General features: G+C 31.8%; 2 protein-coding genes across 2 annotated transcripts; both read right to left on the minus strand.

Annotated features, from left to right (window-relative positions):
• Window positions 1-5,788: 5,788 nt before the first annotated feature.
• LOC111241296 lies at window positions 5,789-7,652 on the minus strand. The gene is made up of 2 exons (XM_022778776.1): window positions 6,296-7,652; window positions 5,789-6,208 (listed from the first exon to the last, which is right to left on the minus strand). The coding sequence occupies exons 1-2, from the start codon at window positions 6,316-6,318 to the stop codon at window positions 5,899-5,901; spliced, it is 333 nt and encodes a 110-aa protein (XP_022634497.1). The 5' UTR covers window positions 6,319-7,652; the 3' UTR covers window positions 5,789-5,898.
• A 155-nt stretch (window positions 7,653-7,807) lies between these two features.
• On the minus strand, window positions 7,808-10,610 carry LOC106755646 (phytohormone-binding protein). The gene is made up of 2 exons (XM_014637833.2): window positions 10,352-10,610; window positions 7,808-8,176 (listed from the first exon to the last, which is right to left on the minus strand). The coding sequence occupies exons 1-2, from the start codon at window positions 10,530-10,532 to the stop codon at window positions 7,890-7,892; spliced, it is 468 nt and encodes a 155-aa protein (XP_014493319.1). The 5' UTR covers window positions 10,533-10,610; the 3' UTR covers window positions 7,808-7,889.
• Window positions 10,611-19,024: the final 8,414 nt, after the last annotated feature.

The following is a 19,024-nucleotide window of genomic DNA, read 5'->3' on the forward strand; positions in this document are numbered from 1 at the left end:
GAAGAAGAAGAAGAAGAAGAAGAAGAAGAAGAAGAAGAAGAAGAAGAAGAAGAAGAAGAAGAAGAAGAAGAAGAAGAAGAAGAAGAAGAAGAAGAGAGAATGGCAAGAAAGGGAAAATAGAGAGAAAAAGCAATTGCTACTGAAGGAAACTCCTACTCTTACAATAACCATGGAACCTAAAAGGGAAGGTTCCCAATATTTTAATTCTTTCCCAATCATTTTTAACTCTTCCAATGTTAACTTCTCTTTAAAACCAATTGTCGTTCCATATTCTAAGCAAACTTTTTCAAAATATGGAAATTCAACTCTTGAGTTAATGTTACCCTTGTGGAAAGAAGTAACTCAAGACAAAAGTAAAATAAATTGTGAATATGGACTTCTAAATCTTCTCAAAACTATAAAACAAAATATAAGAAGTCCTTATTCTAAAGTTATTATATTAGAAAAATCCTTTCTTGGATCAATATTAATTGGAGATATATTTGATGAATATTGCATATTTGTATTTGATCCAAGAGGAAGAAAATTGGATCTAAAGGAATAAAGAAATAAGGCCACTCAAAGATGGTCCACCCAAGAGTGTGCGAAGCTTCTTTACAATAAAGACAACTACAAGATTTGAGGACAAATCTTCTTTAAGTGGGAGGGAAAGATGTAATATTGCCCGTACCTTCCTCAATGTCCTCTTTTTGTATTTTTTTTATATTTTATTGTGTACATGTCTTAGTTTGCAAGGAGTATAAGTTACTATAAATACCCAGCTCCTCTCTTGTATTTTTCACTTTTGAGCATAATGAGAATTCAATTTTCTCGCAACTAGAAATAATTCTCTCTTGAAAGTCAGGCTAGAGAATCCTAAGGATCCTCTTTTAGCCACATCCAAAGCACACACCTCCATTTTCCTTTTCCATTGATTTCCATGGTGCTTTCATAGTTTCTCTCTCCTTTACCCTACATCTCATCAGCAACCACATCTTTACTCTCGTTCTCGCATCAACTCTCACCACGTCTTCATTTTGCATTCTCAAAGCCTCTCACGCAAGCCACATCATTTTCTCTCTCGTGCACCAGGGAACAATTAACGTCTTCCTCGAGTCTTCAGAGTCTTCTATCGAGAGTTCTTCAGCATAAGTCTCATTTCCTTCACGCTCTCGTCTTCTCTCATCATCATCAGCCATAAATCTTCATCAACGAACCAAAACCTTATTCTCACAGCCTCATTGTTTCCCTTGTCACAAAACCTAGCCTCGTCGCAACTCCTCCTCTAGGGTTTCCTCCATTATTTTCTCATTTCCTTCAATTTCAACCGATTAAATCCTATTTTGTACCGATTAGAACCTTTTTCACCGATCAATCGAGCTTTTGAACCGTTTAATCGGTCCATTTTAGGTTTCCTTCATCAACCTAGGGTTTTAGGGTGCTTCGTGTCAAATCTTCTCCGTTTTTGGAATATCCTTTGATTCCTAGGGTTTTGCCTAAGGTCCACGTTTTCTTTCGTTCTCCGTCCACAAATTCTCTCTCGATCTAGAGTTATCTGTTCTTTTCGCTTCGTATTATTCATCAAGGAAGCTTCGAAGGAGTCCATAACGTATTCGTTTGGAGTTCTTCTCGGAGCTATTCCATCAATAAACATTAAAAGAATCATCATATACCTATTATATTTCAAACTAGCAATGCAGAAACATCTAAAGACTCTAAAAAAACATAACAAATATGAACAGAGAATTTAGAATTTTAATCCTAGAATGCAATAACAGTAAGAAACAAGTGCTGGAAACATAAGAATCTTGCAATAAAAAAAATAAAGAACAAAAATTTTACATCTTTAACACATAAACAAGAAATCCATAATTTTATTCCCAATGAAAGAAACAATTATGTTCATAAGTAAAAAAAAAGTACAAAAGATTTACTTAAAAGAATTCTCATGTGTTCATGAGAGTCCTTCACCAACCCCTAATGAAAATTGAAATCACTCTCTACTCTCTACCTATTATGATTCTAAGACCTATAAGAAAGAAAATGGATTTGAAAATTGATAGAAACTACACTACTCACTACTCCATACATTCTCTTTATTTCAATGTCACTATCTAACCACCCCTCATCTGCTCATTAAACGCTCTTTATACAAGAAAGAAGAAAGGAGAACGAAAAGAGAACGTGAGACCACGAGGTTAAGACTGATGCAAAAGGTAGAGACCCCAAACTAGCTCCATCTCCAAGCAATTCTAGCTCGAACCAAGGCTTTCTTCCAATGGCATTTGCTTGCCTTTGTAACTAGCTTCATCAAGGTCCAGACCCACTCTGGTTCAGCTCCATTCAGAACCTCCTAAGGGTCTCTTGAACCATAGCTTCAAAATTGGGGAAAACCGTTCAAACCCCTCCTCTCGCACTTCCCTTCAAAAAACAATTTTAGGTTTGTTAAACAATGTTCTAAACGAATATTTGAGTTGAAATATGTCCAAATTAAGTAAATAATTCAAAAGTTATCCTAAAAGGTGTATGACATGCCAACAAAATTTGAAACATTTAGGTTATGAAGACTATATTTATTCATTTTTAAAGTTTGAGTAATAGATTGTATACAAATTTAGAAGGTAAAGAAAATGAATGAATTCCAAAGCTTAAGAACTAAAATAATATCTAATCCTTTTCTTTTTTTTTATGAATCTTTTCCTTTCTTCATGTGCACCGCTCTCCTTTTTTATTTCTCATTGTCACACTGCTAACCTTAACTCCATTACTTTGTGATCCCACCACAAAACGACCTTGTAACACCATAATCCTACAACACCATAGTTCTACCACACCACGACCCCACTGTATAATAATTGGGACGACAACGGGTCAAGTCAAGCACGAATAATGTCTATCAACTATCCAACTTACAACAAAAACTCTACTTGCTACTTGTCTCGTTATTTACTGAATATTTGTTTACAAAATATATGTGGGAAATTTAAAATTCACTAATATTTGTGGATGTCTAAAGAAATATTTTATAAATTTTAAAAGTAAAATTAAAAAAATATAAAATATAATATAAATTAAATTAAATATTAATTACAATTTAATTTTAATTAAATTTAAGCTAATAATAAACTAAGTAACATAAATAAGAAAAATAACAATTAAATGTAATACTTTAATTATCATATTCTTAAATATTTTTTTTCATACTCTTAAATATAAAAAATTAGACCTTAATTATCACTTATATCTTTTTACATATCAATAACTATAATTTTTACATTATAATGACTATTCGATCCATAATATGAAACTATTTTACTCTTTTGAGTGGAATTTCTCTATATGCCATTTGAAAAAAATTGAACTTTACACATGGTGATAACCAAAGTATTAAAAACAATGATTTCTGACCAGTATCTACTTTTAATCATTAAAGCGCGTAAAACTTATAAGAAAATCAATTCGATCGTACCAAAGAGCTATCAAATTATGTTATGGAAAATGTTTTGTTGACACCTTTATTTTGACACAATTTTGACAATGACACTTGGTATCTGTTGGTTGGCCAGTTTGGGTGAAAAGAGAGAAAGCTTTTTAAAATTTTTCGGAGGATAATTTTGGAAAACAAAAGATATGAAATTTTATTTTGGCGGTTTCATTTTTGATCCTTCGTTCACTTTCGCTTCGTGTGTGTTCTCTCCCAATGGCAGTATCCCTTCGTCTCATCTCTCCATTGGCTTCATCTCTGACATTCGCCTCCTATATCCCTTCGTGTCGTCTTTTCACTCGCTTCATCTCTGACATTTGCCTCTTGTATCCCTTTGTTCACTCTCGCTTCGTGTGTGTATCGGTAAGGTCTCTTTTGGCATTTTAGGTCTCTTTGCGTTGTGGCTCTGTTTTGCGTTTTCGCTTTGTTTGGCATTGTTTGGTGTTTTCGCTTCTCTTTCGCTCTCCTCGCTCTCTTTCGCTTGTCGCAATGGCGTCCGGAAACCCAAAGGTAAGTTAAAGTTATGGTGTTATATATAGTTGGTTTTTTTTTTTGGTAAAAAATAATTTTTTTTAATGTTTTGTAGTGGCGGGTTCGAATCACTCTTGATTCATCAATCATTGTTAATATGAATGGGTTACTTAGAGATGTCCATGTAGAACGAATTGCGATGACACCATTTCGTTGGTGTTTGGAGCTTCGTAAGGCTGTGGAGATTAACTGTGAATGTTTCTCGTATTATATGTGACAAAATCTTAAGTAGTGAAATAAAGTCTTACTTAATGGACACTTAAACACTACATAATCACATACAACGTTGAAAACACAAGGTTATTCAACTGTGGTCCCCTACGTATTCATTGGTGGCTCCTTCAGTTCAGCAGGATGTGCAGAATCCATTTCAGACACGCGTAATCATTTATAACCCCTTGTAAACGATTACAATGCAGGTTTGGACAGCAGACATGGAAAAACTTCAATTCTCTCAATAATCTTAACATGGGTGCTTCCTCCACCTTCATAGGGGACCAAAAACATTAATTTCAACCCACTCCTCACTCAAGAACATAAAATTACAACTAAAACAAGTGCACTTGAGTCAAAACACATTGTTATTCAGTTGTGGTCCCCTACGTGTTCACTGGTGGCTCCTTCAGTTCAACAGGATGTGCAGAATCCATTTCAGACACGCGTAATCGTTTACAACCCCTTGTAAACCATTACAATGCAGGTTTTGACAACAAACATGAAAAAACTTCAGTTATGTCAATAATCTCAACATGGGTGCTTCGCCTACCTTCATGGGGGACCAAAAACATTAATTTCAACCTATTCCTCACTCAAGAACATAAAATTACAACTAAAACAAGTGCACTTGAATCAAAACACACTACTAATCAGTTGTGGTCCCCTACGTGTTCATTGGTGGCTCCTTCAGTTCAACAGGATGTGCAGAATCCATTTCAGACACGCGTAATCGTTTACAACCCCTTGTAAACAATTACAATGCAGGTTTTGACGGCAGACATGGCAGAACTTCAATTCTCTCAATAATTTCAACATGGGTGCTTCCCCCACCTTCATGGGGGACCAAAAACATTAATTTCAACCCACTCCTCACTCAAGAACATAAAATTACTACTAAAACAAGTGCACTTGGGTCAAAACACACTTATATTTAGTTGTGGTACCTTACGTGTTCACTGGTGGCTCCTTTAGTTCAACAAGATGTGCGGAATCCATTTCAGACACGTGTAATCCTTTATAACCTCTAGTAAACGATTACAATGCAACTTTTGACAAAAAACTTCAGTTTTCTTAATAATCTCAACATGAGTGCTTCCCCCACCTTCATGGGGGACCAAAAACATTAATTTCAACCCACTCCACACTCGAGAACATAAAATTACAACTAAAAGAACTGGACTTAGGCCAAAATACACTGTTATTCAGCTGTGGTCCCCTACGTGTTCACTGGAGGCTTCTTCAGTTCAACAGGATGTGCAGAATCCATTTCAGACATGCGTTATTGTTTACAACCCCTTGTAAACGATTACAACGCAGGTTTTGACAGCAGAAATAGCAGGACTACGATTGTGGTTCCTTATGTTTTCATTAGTGCCTCCTTATGTGTAACAGGTTGTTAAAATTTAAGTTTAACTCACGTAATCGTTTACAAGACACAATTTAGCAGCATCATCTTCACCAATTCAATCAAATTCATCATATGACAAACATTACTTCATTCTTGTGTGACTAACATTATCAGTTCCAAAAAATGGACTCTTCAAAATTTTAAATGTACACCAAATCAAAATATAAACCACTTCAATAACACAAATACATGGAACCAAACATGCATCTACTATATATTGCAAGAAATAGGTTTAATTACAATATCAAGTTCTTGTCATATTCAAAATACCATACAATAATCACTCATTTTTCTTTCTAGGTCCTACATTTCCGGTGTATGGTGTCCTCAGGGCTTGACTCTTATAACGCATTCTTCTTTCCATCCTCACATAGGTCTTCATTTGTGGTTCGGTGTTGCACATTCCATCCGGTGTGTTCTGCGACATTCCACCATGTTCGGTCTTTGAAAACCCACCTGGTTCGTTGTTGGACATTCCATCAGGGGAAAGAAATGCACTGTTACCATGTTCAGCGTCGTCTTTAGTTGGCCTTGTAGTTGTTCTTCTGGCCTTCTCTTCCGCCAACTTTGCCTCCAAGACATTCACCTTCCTAAAAAACATGTAATTTTATAAATTATTCATAATCAAATAACAAATATTCAATCATGCATTTATCAAATAAATAAGTAACAAATACCTGCAACATGTAAACACAACCATTGACTTCAACCTCGCTTCTAGCTTTGCCTTTCTTCACATAATCTGATGCTTTGCTCAAACTTTTTAACAAATAACGATAAACTAAACTACCCCAACAGTAATTACTCAAACGACTTAGATTGTCAACAATGTCAAACATGATAGGAAACACTCGTCCATAACGTTTTGGAAATAAAATCTCAGATATCCCCACCAATACGTACAAGCTACAAAAAACATCACAAGATATTTCTTTTTTGTGTTTCTTCAACAAGAATTTGTAAATGAAATTCAAATCTTTTGTTCCCTTACCTAATTATTTCACACATGTACTTTTAACCATTGTATCCTTTAAGTTTATACTACCACCCTCTAAACTCAACCCTAATCCTAAGCAAAAATCCTTTTCATTCATAGTCAGAACTTTGTCACCAATAACAAAACCATTGTTCGAATCCACCCATTTCATCGTTAACTCCTGCAAAATTTTAGTATTCAATATAACTTTACCACTCAACTATAAAAACCAAGCAAATGAAGTCTTGGAAATGAGTGATCGTTACTCATCTGTCAAGTGTTCGTTCAATGTGCAAACATACATCGTTGAAAAATAATGACGAACCCTCAACTGCTCAACCAAAATCAACACAAATGTAAACACAAAATCAAATGACCAAAAATCCAAGAACCGACAAAGAAAACAAAAACCCCAAACCAAAAACCCAATACCCTAACGAAACAAATGGAAACCAACACCCAAACCAACAACATCAATGAAAAGCAACACGAAACGAAAAACCCAATACCCAACATGAAACAAAAGGGTCCAAGAATGCATTTACCATGCTCCAACAAAGTTGTTGTCCGGGACTTCCCATTTCGACCAAACTGCGACAACGGAAAACCAACTTCAAACACCCACAATGAGAGCGAGAACGAGAACGGAAATGCAAAGGGAGGAGTTTTTTTGTGAAAATGAAGAGAGAATCTTCGGTTTCTAATGAAATAGAGCAGGGATAGAGATGGAAATGCAATATTCTGAAATCATTTACACTTTCGAGAAAAAGTTTGTATTAAAAAACCAAAAATTAAAAATCACCAATGGAAACTTGACATGTAGCGTTGTCAAATGAGTGTTAAAAAATGGGTGTCAAAGTAACGGGACCCTTACATTATAGAGGCCAATTAACAGTATTTTCCTTACTCGACTGAAAATAGTAAAACTTTATTAAAAACAGAGACGCAACTACCCTAACCCACACATATTACAATAGTAGGAGATGTTTGGCTTTAGAAAATATAGTGTATTTTCATTTCTCCTTTTATTTATATATTCTTAAGTATAATAGAAAAATAGTAAAAACAACAACTAATCATTCTTATTATTTTTTTATATTTTAACAGGATAATGATATTTTGACAATGTTTTTTTAACAATATTTTAACATTATTTACATGTCATTCTGTAATTGGTCTATATCATGTTCGTAATTATAAACCAATCAAATAATAACACGTAAATAATGTTAAAATATTATAAAAAAATGCCGTAAAAGAATCGTTATCCACTTCAATACGAAATATTTTTTTCTTCAAGCAGAGCCATTCGACAAGTATCTTTCTAGACGCCTAAGATACATTAAAGTGGACTGTGATGTCTTCGTAGGTGTGACCTTTTCTTCTATGTCGGAATCATGGTCGTAAGAGATTTTCACGTTGACCAAAGTCTTATCCTCTTCAATTTCAGATAGTTTAAAAGTTGTCTTGTAATATGACAACCCTTGACTTAGATAACCTCCTTCAATCACTTGCAAACCTATCTCATGTGAACTCTCATCAAACTCTGTGATCTCCTCCCTTTGGTAGCTTGGTGACACCTCTAAGATTAATTCCCAAATGTTAAAACACAATTATTTGATTTATAAATAAAACTATAAATTTTTATATGGTATAACAATATGATTAAAAATAGAGAAAATAGTTTTCGTAGATATGTTTTTTCCTTTTCTCAAAGGTTTAATACTACTTTTGTCACTAATTTATATTTATTTTGATTTTAATTAATATTGGGTTAAATATGTTTTTGGTCTTTTAATTTTTAATGAAAATTGAAATTAGTTCCTCTTCAAAACTTTTACCTAATTTAGTCTTTTAACTCTAGAAATGTATGAATTTAGTCTTTTTAACCAAATTTTGTTAATTTTATTTGATGTTTCAAATACGTTTAAACAAATAGTGTAAACAACCCAAATGTTATCATGATACGTGCTTGAAACATCAAATAAACCTAATAAAATTTATTTAAAAAGACTAAATTCACACATTTCTAAAGTTGAGAGATTAAATTAGACCAAAATTTTGAAGAGGAACTAATTCCAATTTTCACTTAAAATTAGAGAACAAAAATATATTTAACCCATTAATATTTGACACGTTTTAGATTTTACTTTTTACTTTTTGTAATTAATTAAAAATAATAACTATGGCATGGTAAAATCAATTATAAAAATATAACAGAGTAACAACATAGAATAATTTTTTTATACTAAACCCTAAATAACATGGTACAATCTCTATATATATATATATATATATATATATATATATATATATATATATATATATATATATATATTAATATATCCTTTATTATTGATAAAGAGAAAACTGTATCTGTTCATACCAGCTCGTTATATCAAACTAGTTCATTACTAATATGTTTAAAACAAAAATTTTATATAGAAAAGTTAATCTCGATTTCACGAGACATTGTAAAGAAAACAAAACCATCATTTTGAAAAATAATTTACTTAATTAAAATTAAGTAATTGTATAACTATAAAGTCACTGATCACATATAAAATTAGGAAGAGATGAGAAATGACTGATTTTGGAAAATTAAATTCTTTTCACTGTTTTCGTTTTATTTTTCTTCTTTTATTTAACTAAAATAAAATACGTAGGCTCTAATAAAAAAATAGACCTTTTTCTTTGTTATTAAATAAAGAAAATGTTTTTCTTTTTTACTTATTCTCTGTTCTAGTCATTTTTCAAATTGCAATATATCTCCTTCAGGGTTGAAAAGAAATGAATTTTCCCATAATGGATAACTAATTTTGGAATTTCATTACAGAAATACAACACTATCAATTTCTTTTTTATCAAAATATGGGTTAAATATATTTTTAATCCCTATACTTTGGGACGATTTTGATTTTAGTCCCTTCTTCAAATTAAGGTACAATTTAGTCCTTCAACTTTAGAAAACTTTGGTTTTAGTTCTTTTTACCAAATTTTTTTAACTTTATTTGTTGTTTCAAATGTGTTTCATTTTAGCATTTGGATTGTTTACCGTCTTTGACACATTTTTGCTTAAATGTTAACTGAGAAACGTGCTTGAAACAGCAAATAAAGTTAAAAAAATTTGATATAAAAGACTAAAACCAGAGTTTTCTAAAGTTGAAATACTAAATTATATCTTAGTTTGAAAGAGGGACAAAAACCAAAATCGCTCCAAAATATAGGGACTAAAAACATATTTAACCCAATATCATACTATAGTTCTTATTTACAGAAATACAACACTATCAGAATTTGGTTTTCGAACAACCATAATTTTATATTAACATGCCTTTTTTTCAATAGAAACACCTAAAGCATGTTCAGAATTCGGTTTTTTAAAAATCAAATTCTTATCTAATACAGTAATAGAAATAAGAAATTGACAGTGTGAAAAACTCATAATTTTGAGATAGATTGCAGAACTAGAAATCTAACACGGCTCAAACAAAAAGGATAATTTTCTTATACAAAGTTATTTCAAAAAAATTAAATATTAAATTATATTTTTTATCATCAGTGAATTTTAAATCTAACTCAATTCTATAAAATCAATTTGTAAAAGTGGATCTTAAATCTAACTTAATTCTATAATATAAAATTTTTATTTATTTATATTTATGAATTAATCTTATTTCTAATCGATATAAAACTTTTAACGAATAGTAGGAAATAATTTACAACATCAACTCAGAAATATGAGAGGAAAACTTACCAGGCAGAAAATTAAAGATGAGGATTGTTCCAACCCCTCCATCACCTTCAATCAGTTGCACATCTTTCACAATATGAGGAAGTACCTTTGGAACCACTGTTATGAAATCCTTAGATAGCACTGCCCAAAGGGCTTCCAATCTCACACTAAGCTCTGTTTGGGTGTTGAATTCCTTTACCATGGCTCTTAACAAAACGTGCTTTCACACAGAGACATGCACTGCTATGTGTGTATATGTAGTACTTCGATAGGGAATCTTTATGATCTCATCCACATATAGATATGAAAAATATGCTTTTGTTTTTTATGTGAAGGATATGTTCTTTCATGCAACATGTGTTAATAAAATAAGTTTGGTTGGATACATTATAGGATTTGATGCCCTAAAGAAAATACTGTCGGTGAAATAACAACATTAAAAACAATATCATTACAAATAAATAACATATTATATATGCTTACACTTATCATACTTGCTTCGTAGAAGATTTCAACCATATACGTCAAGTCAAATAAATACATCTGACAGCGTTAAATATGTTTGGTCAAGTCAAATTAATATATCAATATATCTTTTATTTTTTTTATGTTAAAATTAGTTATTTCGTCTGATTCGATTACGGTTTCGTCACTTAATTAATTAATCTAACTCAATTTATCTATTAATAGGTTAAAAGATAAGTTAAAAAAATTTGAATTCGGTTCGATTTATCAAAATTAAATAAATTAATTTACTGATTCACTTAATTATAATTTTTTAAATAAAAAATTATAAATTTTGAGTAATTTAAATTTAAATAATTTTTATTCTCAAAATATTAAACTCAAAACAATTCAAAATAATAGAAAAAAAATACAAAATAATCTTTTTTGGCATACAAATGGTAAGTAAGGAGAACATTTTTAAAAAAAAAACTTTTTTCATTTTAGAGTTTTATAAGATAATAAATTAATAAAATAAAATTAGATAGGTTGGTGAATCAAGTTGGCTAACCACAAATTCAATATGTACGAACCAGGTTGAAAATTGACTCACATAAATAAATATATTTTTTTTTTCAATTCAACTCAGTTCAAATCCATATGGATTGGATTAACCGCATGTTGTAACCCGCTCTACTATTTTATGACGTGTGGTTGAATTTAATTTAATTTTATAGTGAGAAATGTTTTCTATTTATATATTTTAAGTTCATTATCTTGAAATTTGTCTAATCTATTTCATACACTTTCCTCAAATTAATGATTCGTTTTAAATCTAAAGTTCGTAGAACTAAATATTATTATAGGTATAATTCCGTAAGTTTTGTGGCAGCTTACTTGAGAAGAAGAACTTATGTTAAATTCTAGGAAAACACACTTAAAAGGAGTTCAGTGTTTAACTATTAGTTAGTAAATAACAACTAAATATAATTTAGAAGATGTATTAGTAATTTTTTTAAGAAAATTGTATCAATTCGTCACTATTTTTATATATAATAAGATCCTTATGATATAATAAGATCTTGATGCGTGTTTCTAGGTTTATGTCGTAACCTCATATGGACATATACTATGCATAGTTATCTATGATAATCATTAAATATTTGTTTGCAGTTACATAAATATATGAGATCATGCTGAATTAATTATTTTCAAATATGATTTATTTCATCAATTAATTTTCAGGTTATAAATTTTGATATCGTAACTTTATAAAATTTGTAGGAATTCATTATAGTAATTACTCTAATAGGTAAAATTCTATAAATTCTAGAAATGTTATGTGTTTTGCGTCATTAATTTTTTTTTTGGTTAGTATATTCGATTATCAAAGTTTAAGTAGGGAAGATAAGGAGTGTTGACGTTTGCTTATGGTAAAAGCTTTATTTTGGGACAGTGTGCGGATTTTTTAAATTTAAAAATTAAAAAAAACACATGTTTTATTTAATGAAATAATGAAGAGTATATTTTGTTTCTTATGGTAAAAGCTTTATTTTGGGACAGTGTGCGGATTTTTTAATTTAAAAATTAAAAAAAAACACATGTTTTATTTAATGAAATAATGAAGAGTGTATATTTTGTTTTATATTGATGTGAGATGAATATTTTGATATGAATTTGTTATCAGTGTAATAGTTAGTCTTACTTTATTGGAGCAAGTTTGATTTTATGTAGTTGTTGCCTGATACAAATATTTAATTTTAAATGTTTGAGTGGTAGATATAATTTTAATGAGTGAAATATTATGTATAATATTTTTAATATTTATAATCACATAATAAACATTAATTATTGTAATTAAATATTTATAATCACATAAAATATATTTACATTAATTTTCTTACATTTATATAATTAATTATAAAGTAATATTATGTTATATTTCTTAAAATATAGACAAAAATTAAGAAGAAAATATAATCTAATAATTTTTTATTTGATTATATGAGTCTAATTAAATACAGTTTTGATCTAGACATAAATATTATGTTTTTAGTTTTCTTATTTGATTATATGAGTCTAATTAAGTACGACTTTGGTTTATAGAGAAGTTTTATGTTAATAAATTCATTGATTAAGACATGTTTGTATTGCAAAATTTCATATTATGATAAGGAACATACATTTTTAGAATTTGTAGTTTTTCAATTTGTAATATTTATAATATTAAGTGTGGTGTTTCCGAACTAAAAGATGAAAATTATAGGATTTGGAGGGAGATTGTTCTTCTTCATTTGAGTTGGATGGACATTGATTATGTTATTAGAAAACTAGAGTCGCCTATTTTTACCAAGACCAATACTCCAGATGTTATTGGTCTTCATGAAAAGCGGGAGAGGTCAAATCGACTTTATGTAATGTTCATAAAGACTAACATTTTTGCTAGAATTCAGGATTCTATTGATCAACATGACAATGTGAGAGATTTACTAAAGGTTATTGTTGAAGAATTCACCACACTTGATAAATCTCTTTGTCAACATTGTTATCATGTAATTGTCATCTTTAAAACTCACTGGCATTAAGCGAGTGCATCATTCATATTGATTTTGAATCACTTAAATATTTTAAGGGTCAACACAAGTTGCAAAAAGAGACATGCCAAATTGTTGGAGTATTAAGAACAATTATCTTATGTCATTAAATACAAGAAAGGTAAGTCTAACACTGTGGCAGATGCTTTATCAAGAAGAAATAACCTTTTAGCTACATTGGGAGCCCAAATTCTTGGATTTAATAACATAGTTGAGTTATATTGTCAAGATGTTAAATTCTCCACCATTTATGAAGATTTTTGAACAAGTCACAAGGAAGGTTCTATGTACGAGAAGGGTATCTTTTAAAAGAAGGCAAAATTTGTATTACCCAAAGTTCACATAGGAAACTCCTTGTCAAAGAAATGCATGAAGGAGGTTTGATAGGGAATTATGGGGTAGATAAAACCCTAAGCATGCTTAAAGAAAAAAAAAATTGACCCCGCATGGGGAAGGATGTCCAAAGACATTGCTATAGATGTATCACTTGTTTAGAATCTAAATCTAGAGCAATGCCTCAAGGGCTCTATACTCCCTTACCTATTGCTTTAACCCCTTTGGAGGAGATTAGCATGAACTTTGTTTTAGGACTCCTAAAAGTAGCAAGGGGTTTTGATTATATTTTTGTGGTAATGGATCGCTTTAGCAAGATGGCCCATTTCATACCATGCCACAAAGTAAATGATGCAAGCAACATTGCAAAATTATTCTTTAGAGATGTGGTTAAACTTCTTTGTTTACCTCGCACTATAATTTTTGATAGGGACACAAAATTCATTAGTCACTTTTGGAGGACCTTATGGACTAAGCTATCTTTTTCCGCTACTTGTCGTCCTCAAACAGATATGCAAACTCAAGTAGTAACTAGATACCTATCCACCTTTTTTAGACTAACTTTGAAAGGAAACCACAAATTTTGGGAGGAGTATCTTTCCCATATTGAATTTTCTTATCATAAGACTACCAAATTATCTCATTTTGAGGTTTTTTATGGGTTTAATCCTCTTACACCTTTAAATTTGATACCACTTCCTAGTTCTTTTGACTTTTTTCACACGGAAGGGGTATCCAAATCTCAATTTGTCAAAGGACTTCATGAGAGCGTCAAAACACAAATTCAACAACAAAATGAGAGATATGCCAAATATAGCAATAAGGGTTGGAAAAAATTAATTTAAAGGAAGGGGATTTAGTTTGTCTTCATCTTGGAAAAGAAAGATTTCTAAAACAAAGGAAGTCCAAACCTAGTCTTCGTAGAGATGGTCCATTTCATGTCCAAAAAAATAATGCTTATCGATTAGATTTTGTTGAGGAATACGGAGTACATACTTCTTTCAACATATCTAACCTTACTTCTTTTGTAGGTGAAGATGAAGAGAATGAACCTCTAGATTTGAGGACAAATCCTTCTCCAAGAGGGGGGAGATGATGGAAGAGATCCAACTAGAAGACCTCACACAAGAGGTATGATAAAGAGAATGCAAGAGGAACTTGAAGAAGCTAGAAGGTCTGATATGGAAATATTGATTGGAAGCCAGAAGCCCAAGGAGAAGCCCACTCTAAGACCAATAAGCATGAAGCCTAGAAAGCTCCTCCTTGCTTGCAGATTGGCTCGTGCTCAGCGGAACAGGTCTTGCGCCCAACGACAATGTGAAGTTTAGCTCTTCTTCAGCACGTATTCCTTGTTTTCTTTTTCGTTTTAACTTGTTAAAAACGTGTTTCCACGTGGCCTTTGATCTGTGAATTGCGGTTGATCATTAGTTGAATATGCCACAACTTGCAAAGGTGTTGAATGTGGTATAAAATCAAAACCTCCTTTATTGTAAATCTCACCTTTGGTGAATATAGTAGAGTCATTCTATCGAGATCACTCCAAAGGTCTTCTTCCTTAGAGGTCACAGCTTGAAGAGAGTATACAACATCGTCTAGCCACCTTCCCTAGTGGAAACCCTACTAGGTTCACCATTGCACCGAAATACTATCCCATTTCCCTTGCACCGAGAGCTTGGCTCTGTTTTCACACCATAAACACTTGCTTCCATTCATTTTGTCGTTGCATCCTTCATCCCTTTGCCTCTGACATGCTACTGGACTTATAGAACCATTCAATCCAGGCTTGCAAGGATTCCATAAAAACCTTTCTCCATTTGTTGAAAATGTCTTATTAATTGATGGCTTAAAGCATAACCTGTTGAGCATAAGTCAATTATGTGACAACGGGTATAATTTTGTTTTTGAAAAATGCTAATGCAAAGTCTTAGATGATAAGAGTTTGCTAGTATTTACTACTAATAATTAAAAAACTTGTAAAAAATAAATCTAAATGAATTGCAATCTCAAAGTGTTTCATGCTTGGTATCTATAAAGGATGAAGCAATATCATGGCATAATAACTATGGACATGCAAGTATGAGATTAATCTCAAAATTGTAAGGTTATGACCTTGTGAGAGGCTTGCCAAAAGTATCATTCAATGATACAATATTTTGTAGTGCTTGCATGAAAGACAAATAGATCAAAAAGTCTTTTAAAAGTAAAAATGTTATGTCAACTAAAAGACCTCTCAAGTTGCTTGATATAGATTTATTTGGACCAACAAGAACTGTATCTATGAGTGGTAAGTGCCATGGAATTGTAGTAGTTGATGACTTTTCAAGATGGATATGGGTCAAATTCTTAACCCACAAGGATGAGGCATTTGAAGCCTTCTGTAAACTCTGCAAAAGGATAGAAAATGAAAAGGATACTAAAATTATCTCTATCCAAAGTGACCATGGTGGAAAATTGGAAAATGAACATTTTCAAAACTTTTGTGAAAACTGTGGCATAAAACACAAATTGTCAACTCCAAGGACTCCATAACAAAATGAGGTGGTTGAAAGGAAAAATAGATCTTTACAAGAAATAACCAGAACCATCTTAAACGATTCCGACTTTTGGGCATAAGTAGTTAACACTACATACTCTCTTTAGAATAATGTTATATAAGGCCGATTATCAATAAAACCCCGTATGAGTTGTGGAAAAATAAAAGGCCTAAAATATCATATTTTCATCCCTTTGGATGTCAATGATTCATATTAAACACTAAAGATAATTTAGGGAAGTTTGATTCTAAGAGTGATGAAGGAATTATGCTTCGCTATTCGAAATTTCAAAAGCGTTTAGAGTTTATAACTCTAGAACCCTAAGGGTAGAAGAAGTCATCCATGTTAGATTTAACCATGAGCCTGACCTTAACAAGTCAGAGGTAGACTACTCCGTTTCAAAATTATTGATAGATGATACATTGTCTAAGGAGGTAATTTCATCTATATCGTCTAAAACACTCGATGATCCAAATGAACTTCAAAAGGAAAAACCACTAAACGATGTGTTTAAAGAAAGAAGAGAACCTAATTGTCTACATCGTCTGATAGTCAAAGATCACCCTTAAGAGAAAATTATTAGGAACATCCATGAACATGTCAAAACAAGATCTTATCATAGACAAACACCAATTGCTTTCATCTCTCAAATAAATCCATCAAATGTCAATGAGGCTTTAGAAGATGAATCGTGGGTAGATGTAATGAAAGAAGAGCTTGATCAATTAGAAAAGAATGATGTACGAAAGCTTGTGAAACTACCCCAAGGAAAACATGTAGTTGGAGCCAAAAGGGTCTATTTTAACAAGTTAGATAAAGATGGAAAAGTAATACAAAATAAGGCAAGACTAGTTGATGCATGCCACTCCCAACTATAAACACGTAAGCAGCAACTTCGAAAAGAGTAGCACGACAGTGGCCAAAAGTGCAACGAAAAGATGGAGTTAAAATGAGGTGTTTGAAGTGTTTAAGATGAGGAGAAATATGTGGATGAGGCCTCACAGCTCAGAAGGCCTTCTTGCTAAGGAAGGAAGCTAGAGGAAAGGTGGGGAACTCAAAATTTAAGAGTGACTCAAGAGTAATAGGGCTGGAAAGCAATTTCAACAACATTTTACTAAGCTCAAAAGTGATTTTTACAAGGTATTGGCCCTCTTATTTATAAGTGAAGAGGAGCCTTCAGTCTGACCAAGTTTCCCTCCAAATTTCAAATGCATTTCGAGCCAAGAAGGCTAGTTAGTTGGTTCATTCGTGCTATGCTTCAAACAGTTTAACAAAGACTCATGGAAAACATGTCACTCACCCGGTTGGGCTTCAGAGGGTTTTGGCTGGGCCACTTCCTATTCCGGAAGCCATTTGCTTCACATCTTCAATCCGAAGGTAAGCTTTCAATCCGGAAATCAACCACTTTCTTCTAATCTTTTGCTCCTTTGCTTTCCTTGGTTTATTAAGCTTCTTGGATGGTTGATCCATGATCTTCTAGTCTTATTAGACCCTACAAAACAACAATATAAGTATTTTAGAAAAGAGAACAAGGATTTTAGTAAACGATCTTCCATAGAAGTAAAGTGTTGGGTGATCCTTCTTCTTCTTGAATTCTTCTTGACATGGCTCTTGTAAGAGGCCCAATGTGAGTCCTAGATGGTCTTCCATCAAACCCTCTTCTTGAAAAGGATATGTCCTTAGATCTACTTCATCCTTTTATTATCTCCTGTGAAAGGAATTAAATCGCAGATGTTAAAAGTAGGACTGACATTATAACTTTCAAGAAGGTCTAATATGTATGCATCATCATTTATTTTCTTGACCACCTTGAAAGGACCATCTCCTGTAAGTTTAGTCTTTTGTTGAGATGAAAACCTTTCCTTTCTCAAATGAAGCCAAACTAAGTCTCCCTCTTCAAAAACTATTTTCTTTCTCCTCTTGTTGTTGTATTCAGAATATTTTTGAGTTTGTTTTTCAATTTGGGTTTTAACCTTTTCATGTAATTTCTTGACAAATTCTACTTTAGATACACATTTTTTATGAAGTCAGTTTTCATCAAGTGTAGTTTTTATTGATGAATTAGATACACAATACTCATATGTTATTAGCCAAACCTTTTACGAGGATCATGAAACCTATTCAAACAAAAATATGTAAAAAGTTGAAACATTATTTAGAGAATGAAAATAAAAATATGTATCATTGTCCTTTTTGGTTTGTATATTTGGTTTATATGTAGTATAATTGTACGTTATATATAACATGCTAAAATCTTTCTGAGTCCTTCCTATTTTTCATATGCTAACATAAAAAACAGTTTTTTACATTCATTACCAGCTTTTAATGTTTAGGTTTAATGTTTCGATAGGTTCTTATTTTCGTCCAGAATCTCAAATAGGTCCCTTTCGTTTTTGGCATCTCAATCAAGTCTTTATTTTTGTAAAATTGAATCAAATAGAGGTTTTCCGTCAAATTGAGAAGACGCCGTTAAGGAGGGCGTTAGGTGACATGCTGACAGTGTCTTTTTAAATGATGTGGCATTAAAAACGTGTGTATTGTTTTTTTTTTAATTTTTGAATTAAAAAATGGAGTGCAAAGAGGAGAAATGAAATTTAAATAAGGGCAAAGTGGTCAAAAGAATCTAAATTAAGTGCAACATATTCGAAATCAGATTGGGGAAGAAGTTAGTTCTGACATTAGGGTTCGTGCAAAGTTCAATCAATTCACAAATTGGCGTATCAATTTGGAAATTTAGGGTTTTATTAATCGTTGACGTTGACAGAAAGCCTCCATCAGATGGTTATTGA

Source organism: Vigna radiata, chromosome 2 (genome assembly GCF_000741045.1).
Source record: "Vigna radiata var. radiata cultivar VC1973A chromosome 2, Vradiata_ver6, whole genome shotgun sequence".
Taxonomy (NCBI): domain Eukaryota; kingdom Viridiplantae; phylum Streptophyta; class Magnoliopsida; order Fabales; family Fabaceae; genus Vigna; species Vigna radiata.